Below are 10,162 nucleotides of genomic sequence, written 5' to 3'. Positions count from 1 at the left end.
TCTCGTTATGTTGAAGCTCGTTGCCATCGTAACTTGGCTCAATGTGTCATTCTTCTCTCTGTATTCCTCTATTTTTCTTCTTTCTTCGACTTACAGTGGCATTCAAAGCTTGGATCACCACCCCCAAAAAATTGATAGAGAGAAGAAGAATATTGATGCTTTCCTAGCAACATGAATACTTGGAACCATACCGATCAATCTAAAAGGATAAAATCGCAAGTTTCTGCCAAACATAAAGTTTTTTATGGCATTATCCCTTAAATGTAAAGTATAAACATGTTCTTCCTCGTGTGTGTCTATATATATATATATATATATATATATATATATATATATATATATATATATATATATATATATCCCGTGAAAAACAAAAATTACGTGACAAATGAATCATATACATGTTTTTTCGGTCAATTTTTTCTAAACCGTGTTATTTTTGTATCATGTACTGATGTATTTACTTGTTTTGCCAAAAAAGCATGCAAATAGTTTATTTCTCAATAAAGTTTTGTTTCTCATCTGATCTTTTATATATATATATATATATATATATATATATATATATATATATATATATATATATATATATTATTTTTCAACTTAAAACATAGTTTATCAATCTGTACGATTAAGTAAATCACATAAAAAAATAGAGCACTGCATCTTTATGGATTAATATAATAGTATAACATGACTATCATTTAACACTATTTATCATTCAAAATGAATATTACCGTTGTGATAGAAATTCAATAAAACCCTCGACTTAAAAACTCGTTACCGTTCATTGGAGCTTGAGCAAAGAAGTTGATGAAGTCGACACACACGAAGGTTGCTAAAAGCAGCACACTTGATGAAAAATTAAAACTAAAGATATAAACGAGCTCTATGAAAAACTTGTGAAACACAATGCTCTCGAATGTTCACTTTATAATATAAACAACCCACGAAAAGTAATGTTCACCTCGGGTGGACTTCAAAAAATAAATGTCTATTTCGTTCCAATAAATACTTTAGGTGAGAATACAGCGAAATTTTGGCGAGCATTATATATATTCAATAGATCATCCCATGGGGATATAAAATAGTGAACATAGTTCACAAGAATGTTCAATTTGAGAATGAAGTACTACTTCAACAAATCAAACAAACTAATTCATTGCAAACGAACTACTTATTTCTATTAAAAGAAAGCTACACCCAATACAAGATTATGTCATTTTATGTTATTTTTTTTGTCTTCTCTTGAAAGGATATATCATAGTTAAGAAATTGCTAGGGAAGGCGCGTTCTACGTACCAAAACGCAGTACGAATGTGTACCAGGGACACTCTGGATCGTGTTTCTAAACCTAAAATTGGCATTCCAAAATTGCAATTCTGACGTATCTTATGCTATTCAGATCGCGACTTGCCTAATCCAAAACGTGTATGCAATCAATTGGGTACGTGAGTGGGAATTTGAAGAGTCATGCGTCTCCTTGGCGTTTCTATGTAACGGATCCCATTATGAGCGAACCTCGAAAACTGAGTCATACTCTGTAATTCGGCCTATATTAGGCTTCCCTCCCATCACAATTTTCATTCAATTTAATTTCACATAAAAAATCGGATTTCATACTTTATTTTGATTCTTGAATCCCGATTCCTGATTGCAAATACAAAATCATGGTTTTTGGAAAGAAAAGAAGTATTATTATCTATGAGGAAGACAATCGAGGTCAACAATCACAACAATACCAGGAGGAAGAAGATGATTATGTTGATCTTGGAGATGAAGAAGACAATGACAACTAACCAGAATGTCGATTAGAACACTAGACAAGTCAGTCAAGTGGGAGTCAAGGCACACATCGAAAATCCCAAACGATAGATGTTAAGCCTTTATATGATGAAGTTACTTTCGTTAGTGTTGGTGGCACTAAAAATCCAGGGTGTTCTAAAAAAATGGGTTTGTAAACTTGTCATGGAACATTCACTAGATCGTACACACAAATTTATATTCATTTTTTGGTACTCAACTCGGAAAAAGACCTAAAATTAAGAGGTGTCCCATTGTACTAAAAGAACGAGAAACTTATGAAAAGTTGCAAAAGAAGGTGAAAGAGGCTGAAAAGTTTGGAGTCTCTGAATCATCAAGGAATTTTGTTTTAACAAAAAACCAAGTTTGACCTCTAAGAAACCGATAGAGCAATCTTTTGCAATAATGGAGAGAAGTGCAGTTGATTTGAAAATTGTGAGGGTCTTATGTGCTAATGGGATTCCATTTAATGTTTTAAAGAATCCTCAATTTTGTGACGTGGTAAACGCATTAAGAAACGCAATCGAAGGTTATAAAGCGCCATCAAGTGAGAAAACAAGAACTGTTCTACAATACGAATGCGTGAGAGATGTTGAGAAAGACTTGACATTGTTTAAAGATACATGGTATTCACACAGTATTTCTATCGTATTTGATGGGTGGTTAAACATAAAGCATAAACCATTGCTTAATGTTCTTGCTGTAAACAATCGAGGTTCTATGTTTATGTATGCCACTAACTTTTCTGTAATGGAGAAAACAGGTAAAGTGATTGCTCAATTTCTAAGCCAAGTGATTGATTCTATCGGCCCAAGTAATATTCCCAGTGTTGTGACAGACAATATCGGCAATTGTAAAGTTGCTTGAAAGGAATTGGAAAAGGTATACAAGCATATTTTTTGGCCGTCATGTTGTGTTCATCCTTAAACCTGATTTTAAAGATTTCGCAAGCAAGTTTATTTGGTTATAGGAGGGGAAAACGATTGTCAAATATTTTCTGAATCGTGGACAAGCTTTGTACATTCTTAGGGAGACTTCAAAGTTGGATGTTTTGAAGGTTGCAAACAACCCAATCTGGTTCTCACTACATTTTGTTGAAGAGGTTATTTACTTGTAGAGAGGCCATATCTACAGAAATTGCTCGCAGTTTGTGGAGAGATTGGGTGAACCACAACGATGAACAGACTAGAACAATTGTACAGCTTGTTGTTAATCATATAAAAGATGATGACTTTTAGGTCGAAGTTGAAAATAGTTTACGTGTCATGAAGCCAATTTATTGGTTGATCAAATTTTGCGATGGTTAAGGCCCAAAATGGGAGAAATATATGAGAATGTGAATAATATGTTGAGGGAAATACAAGATGTAATAAAGGAAAATATGTATGCATCGTATTTCCCTCAAGTACAACAAATTGTATTGAACAGGTGGGAGAAAATGAGCATACCTATACATTGTTTAGGATTTTCTTTAACTTCAAGGTTTTAGGATACACGTTATCTTGAAACGTTAGCACCGGGTGGAATTCGTAAGAAAACACCTAACCTTGATAAAGAAGTTATACAAGGTGTCATGGAAGCATTTAATCACATTCCTGAAAATAGAGACAAATAATGATTGTTGCGAGAACAATTTGCTACATTTAACATGAAGAAGGGTTTTTATTCGTTACCAGCAGCTCAAATGGATGCGGTTACTATGTAAGCAATTGATTGGTGGTCTACTTATGGCGCGGAAAAACTGGAGTTAGCTAACGTGGCAAAAAATGTATTGTCACAACCTATAAGCAACTTTTCAGCCGAAAGAAATTGGAACACTTATTCCTATATTCACGACGTGAAGAAAAACCAACTGAGTTGTAAAATGGTTGACAAACTTGTTTTTGTTCATTCAAATGTTCGTTTGAGTTCAAGGTTTTATGAAGAATATAATAACGGGCCACACCAGAAGTGGAATATGGATCCCAATTCTACAAACTTGAAAGGATCAAGATCAATGCTAGAAGACATGGAATGGAAAGATCTCGAGGAAGACGAAGATAATGGCTAACGAAAAAAACAATAGGTGGAACAGTGGATTAAGTTACATGTTTGAGTTTAAGTTTTAGGTTTATGTATTATGTTTGACTTTTGATGTTTGTTGGATTTGATATGATCTGTTTTGAATTTTTGATGTTTGTTTGATTGCAAGTTTTAAGTTTATCTAATATGTTTTGAATTTTAGTACATGGTACCACCGCGCGTACCACGATTTATGTGACTATGGTTTCCACTTTGCATATTGTTAAATTTATTCGAATAGTTATTTTCATTTACCGTATGTTAGGGGTGTTTGGTTTAGCTTTTCACAGTTCAAAAGTCTTTTTGGAAAAAAAAAAAAACAAAAGATGTTTAGCAAAACTAGTTTTAAAAGCTACTTTTAGAATTTTATACAAGGAAAATGAACTTTTTAAAAAAGTCAGAAAATTCTGACTTTTTATAACTTTTCCAAAAATAATTTTGTTTTTATTAAATAAGGTATTTTTCTTTCTATTCATCGTCGTATACTCCTTCCTCCATATACGTCAAAATAAACCAGCAGCCACAAACAATCTTCCACCCTGAAGCTTCTGGCGACCATTTGTAGGTGAAACCCTAGCCTTCATTCGATCACTCAGACGGAACCCCCAAGAGATACGGCGGTCCTCCGGTGGCGTATGGCCGACTTCGGCGGATCTGAAGGGACCAAGAAAAAAACAATGATAACTGAAATCGTTAGTGTAAATAGTCACTCGTCGCCATATCCAAAACCACCAGCAACCTCGCATCCATTTCATTTCGATTTCTTCCCCAATTCGATTTCAAAAATACGATTTTTAATAGTGAAGATCAAAGGAATGTAAATATGTTCGATATATTGTGGATATACAATCCCCAAACGAATTAAGGTAAACCCTAACCATTTCTGCACAATTATACTTGCTTAACTTCCGCATTGATAAACAAAACAAAAAATATACATCGAGCTTCATCCAAAATCGATGAACATATTCTATAAACAAAAACAAAAACCTGGTGAGCGTTCAATTCTAGCTCTTCCCGAATCCAAACAATGATTTAATCGCATTTAGCGCATTCTCATTGATAAATGATTCATCAAACTTCTGCATCAACGCCTCAAACCCCTCAGATTTCCTTACATTCTCTAGATCAGGATCAGAACGAATCCGCTGCAATATTAATAGCAAAAATTTAACTATAATTATTAAAACTTGTTACAACAACATATATATATATATAACTAAAGTTTTCAGTTTTCAGTACCTTGAAATCTTCAAATCCAGCTTTCAGAGCATCTTCTAAAGCAGAAAGTCCAGCTTGTAACTGATTAAGCTTGGAATAGCAGCATGCAACATTGTAATTTGCTACAGAAGCTTCGTTATAATCTGGTTGTGACCCTAAAACGGATTCGAACTTTTCCAATGCCTCTTCATACTTTGCACTCCTACAAAAAGTGATCAGTTGTTGAGATTTTAGAGGTGTAAAAGTCATGAGGTTTAAAAGGGGATTTACTTGTAAAGTTGTAGGCCTTCACGAAGCTCACGTTCTCGTGTTTCCTTTTGTTCCTTCTTCCTTAAGTAATTTTGCATCTGAATTCAAACACAAACAAAAAATCTCAGTAAAAAAAAAAAAAAGCATATATATGATTTTGGTGAAATTAATTTGGATTTGTTAAAAAAAGGTGGAGTGTAAACTTACTTGGATTTCCCTGAGTTTGCCACTAACTATTCCAGAATTTCTCTCAGCTCTGATGATCTCTTTCTCTGTTAGCTTAGTATCATCGTCCATCTTTCCTGCCAATCATAAGTAATCAAGTTTTATATATGTAACATGATTATTTTTTTTATGTTACATTCTTATAATTTTATGAAATTATATCCTTTTTTTGTCTTGTTCTTGTGAAATTTTGAATTGTGTTTTACCTTCTATTATAACAGTTCAAAAATTGTGCAAACAGTATTATTAATACCGAGTATATTTCTTTTTTGTAAAAAAATACCAGTTATATTTTTATTAGGTTTTTACAAATTTATAAAACATTTTTGTTGTTATAATAATTTTTAAATTGTATTAATTACACAATTACAACCAAAATAAAATTTTCGTATATAACTATCTCGATTTAATTGTTATATTATATAAACAACATTGTATTAATAAATTCCAAACATATAGATTAAATTTAATATCAATTGAATATATAACACAATGTTATAAGGAATAATTATTACATTTAAAATATGGTTATACAATTAAATAAACTAGAGATGAATGCGTAAGTTCAAACTTGAATGACCAAAATTGCACATATGAAAGTTTAACATTTTGATGTAAAAGAATTGTATAATACCAAATTTGACGTTGTATTATTTTTTTACATCAAAATGGTGCAATAAATGGTGTTGGATTAGAACAAAATAGTACAATCAATTGTGTAAAATTCGGGATTTGGTGTTTGGTTATAGTTGTATTTATTTTTAATTTTTTTTAATATTACATGATATTTGTCCTTCGGCTTTATTTCTTGTTGCTAGTGAGTATATTATATTTTATTATGTAAATTTAATACTATCATTTAGCTAGTATCATAATAAGTTATTTCTTATTAATATATTTTGTATATTTAAAATCCTCCCTAATAAATAAAAATCTTTTTGTCACATGTCGCCTTCTCATTTATTTTGCCACATGTAATTTTATGGTTATTTTAAATTAATTTTTATTCAACATGTCATTTTATGGTTTTTTCATTTTATTAAATCCAAATTTCATTTTATTAAATCCAAATAATATTTAAATGCAATAATAAATATATATCAATTTCATTAATAAAATTTCCTTCTAATTTCAAAATTACTAAATTAAGGATTCATTAATTTTATTTATTTATTTATCTAAATTATTTTTTTTAATTTAAAAGAGAAAAAAAACACTTTAACTTTTATAATTCAATATTTTCTCACTTTTCTTATAAATTCAAACTTTTCAAATGTTTAAAATTTTGTGTTTAATTTTTCTTTCAAATAAACTCATGTAATACATAGGTCTCACACCTAGTTTTCTATATATATAATAACTAAGTAACTTTAGGGATGCTTGTCACCTTTTTACGTTTTTAACTAATCTAATTTTCCCGTTTATCCTTTCAGTTTAATATTTTGTTTAATCAATTTGTGTTATATACGGGATTAGGGGTATCTAATATGGTATGTTATACATAATTACGAAAATGTAACCATATGAATCATAAAGAAGAAAACAGAGTAAATAACATCTTAGGCCCTTAAGAATAGTTAATTTCTTCAATTTTTTGCCTAAAAAAATCTTAATAATTTTTTCAATTTTTTGCCTCAAAAAAATTTCTTAGTACTAAGGTGTTGATTTGAGGTTTTTGTAACATTTCGGTGCCTATTCTGAATAAAAATAAAAACATTTTTTTACTAAAATTGCAAAAAATCAACTATACTCAAATATAAAAGATAAATCATTTTCCTTGGAGTTGTGACAAAAAAAACATTACAAAAACATCAAATAAAGACCATATAAGGACCATGGTTACAACAAGAGAGCTTTTTGTTACCAAAATTACAAAAATCAACCACACTCAAACACCTAAAATGTAACTTATTCTATAAATGATGTCCATGGAATATATGAGTATTATACTCGAGTTAACATCGCAAATATAAACATTTTCAATTGGATTAGATAGAAAAAAAAAAAAAAAAAAAAAAAAGACAATTAACTTTGATATGTTCTCTAATTTGGTACCTAAAGTTTAAAAATTACTAATAAATGTTAGAAGTTTTTAAATAAATGGTTGACTTAGGCATACGCTACTAATCCCCAAGCTACTTTAATTTTAGAGAAAACTGCAAAAATAGTCTTTATGATGGATTGTATCCAAAATATTCCATTTTTTCAAAAATCATATTTTCGGAAGGTTTCCTTAAGAACTAATGGTGTAATCAAAACCACAACAAAACTCTCCTACAAAAACGTTTATTATTATTATTTTTTTACTTTTACTTTTTTGCGAAAATGGAGCTTTTTGTATTGGTACCCAATAAAAAGAAAACAGATTAGAGACCATTTTTAGTTTTCTCTATATTTAATCAATTCACAATTTTACTTTTAGATAGTTGCCACTCACAGTTTGTTCATCGACATACGCAGACGTTAATTTATTAAGGGGGTGTTTGGTATTAATTTATCCAGTGTCAAAAAAAGAGTTTAAAAAAAATGTTTGGAATGTCAAAGATAAGTAAGTTGATAAGTTATTTTTAGATTTTGGCAAACTTTTATTTTATGTGTGATAATGAAAGAAGTTATCAAAAACTCTTTAAATAAATCAATGATTAAGTAGGAAGTGACTTATCAAAAACTCATTATTTAAGTGGTACTTATGAAATTCTTTTATCCAAACACTGATTAAAGAACTTATATAATTATTATTGTTTTTTTATTAAACAATTGTTTGAGAATTGAGATATCTAGGTGAACTAACCATATCTCTTTTGCATTTTCATGAGCAAAGGACCGATTCTTTGGCGAATAGTGTACATGGTTCTTCCATATTCAGCTGCAGGCCATAACTCTGTTCCAAATACTGCACTGCAACATATTTAGCATTTGATTACCACGTTTTCAATCAATTCTACACTAACGAAATGACATCGAATCCATAAACTGATATGAAATCCGGTTGTAAAATCATCAACTACATGTAAAACGAAGAGAAGAAAACATGAAAAGTGAGTTAGGCATTTCATCGAATACCTGGTGGCCACAACTTTATCCCCAACAGTAAACATCTTAGTCTTATCCGCATTTCCTCCAGGTGCAATTGCATCAATGTAAGTTCCACCATCTCTACCTTTCGCGAATCTCAAACCATAAGGCTGCTCAATCTCTACCTCATACTCTTCATACTTTTGCTCTTCTTCTGTCGCCGATTCTTCCGACGATGCTCTAACGATCAAAACCGACTGTTTCTCCAAACTCGAATTCCCTAACCTGATTGAAAAGGTTAGGGTTTGGGGCTTTTTGTGCAACGTTTGCTTGAACTGGGGTGTGACGAAAGATAACGTTTGTTTCGTTGGTGAGTTTGCAGTTCGTGGTAATGCCGGAGAAGAACAGAGAGATGGATAGCTGTTGGGAGCAGTTGACATGGTTGATTCAACTGAAATCTCTTTGGAATTTGGAGTCGAAAGTGATCATGGGGGAGGAGGAGGAGGTCTGGTTATTGGAAGGAGGGAAAAGAGATTACAGTCGAGTGATCAAGTGGTTCTAGTGGAGTGTTTCGTAAGTTCAGTTATCTCATTACACGTGTCACCTTGTGGGTGGTCTGAAATTTTGCCTTTTTAGGAGTAATATTTCTTTTCTCACCATAAAATAGAATACACCGTAATATTCTTAGCATCTTTTATTGTATATTGTTAATTGTTAATAACTTAATACTATCATATTTTCCTACTAACCCTACCAGAATACATTCGACAAAAACCTAAAACATTTCTCCTCAAAAAGAAATTAAAGATCGGTGCAACTTATCGGGGAATTCTTTTTTTTTCTTTAATGATTACATTTTCAATTTACATTTGCTTCAAATGGGATTGTTTCTTAAATTCTTATGGATAAATAAAATATAGAGTAAAATACACTTTCGGTCATTGTTGTTTGGCCAAATTCTCAAATTTGGTCATGGTATTGGTTTTTTTGTCATGGATGGTCCCTATAGAGGTTTTTGGTAATACCGGTGGTCCCTGAGTTCGTTACCTTCGGATAAGCTTCGTTACTAATACTGTAAAAAGACTTCATTATCTTCTGACTAAACTTGATAAAATTATAAATTATAAGGACCATTTCTATAAATTAGTCTCCTATTAGCCCGAAATTAACTCTATATCTTTGGTTGGGGGCAAAGCTCTCCCTCATTTACTTCTTTGTCTGGAAGCACCGCTCCTGATCCTTACTTGTGGCTAGGTTGGCTAGCCCTTGCATTCTAGTATCACAAACCAAGAAAACGAGATAGATGACCATAATATGCACTTGGTATCATCAGTTTTAAGAAAAACATGAATGAGGAGGAAAGAAGGAGCAGTCAGATGTAATTAGCTTGAGACTCAATCAAATATCAAAAATTGATAAATAGAGACAAAAATTGGAAATCAGGCAAGTCAAAGAGAGTATCATAAAAATAGAAAGATGGAGATCGAGAGAAGGAGAATCACCAATGGTTGCTACTTTCATTGATGTCGGAGACGAGCATCGACGATACTATTATTGTTAGTGACGTTACCATTGTCGGAGGCAGTTG

At 31.5% G+C, this 10,162-nt stretch overlaps 1 protein-coding gene across 1 annotated transcript; it reads right to left on the bottom strand.

Annotated features, from left to right (window-relative positions):
* Positions 1-4,671: 4,671 nt before the first annotated feature.
* LOC111890001 (protein MET1, chloroplastic) lies at positions 4,672-9,124 on the bottom strand. The gene is made up of 6 exons (XM_023886161.3): positions 8,623-9,124; positions 8,351-8,457; positions 5,542-5,636; positions 5,356-5,432; positions 5,107-5,287; positions 4,672-5,012 (listed from the first exon to the last, which is right to left on the bottom strand). The coding sequence occupies exons 1-6, from the start codon at positions 9,012-9,014 to the stop codon at positions 4,872-4,874; spliced, it is 993 nt and encodes a 330-aa protein (XP_023741929.1). The 5' UTR covers positions 9,015-9,124; the 3' UTR covers positions 4,672-4,871.
* Between the last annotated feature and the right edge of the window lie 1,038 nt (positions 9,125-10,162).

This window comes from Lactuca sativa, chromosome 6 (genome assembly GCF_002870075.4).
Source record: "Lactuca sativa cultivar Salinas chromosome 6, Lsat_Salinas_v11, whole genome shotgun sequence".
Lineage (NCBI taxonomy): Eukaryota > Viridiplantae > Streptophyta > Magnoliopsida > Asterales > Asteraceae > Lactuca > Lactuca sativa.
The sequence above is the reverse complement of the archived record's forward strand: the minus strand, read 5'-3'. Positions and strand labels throughout refer to the sequence as shown.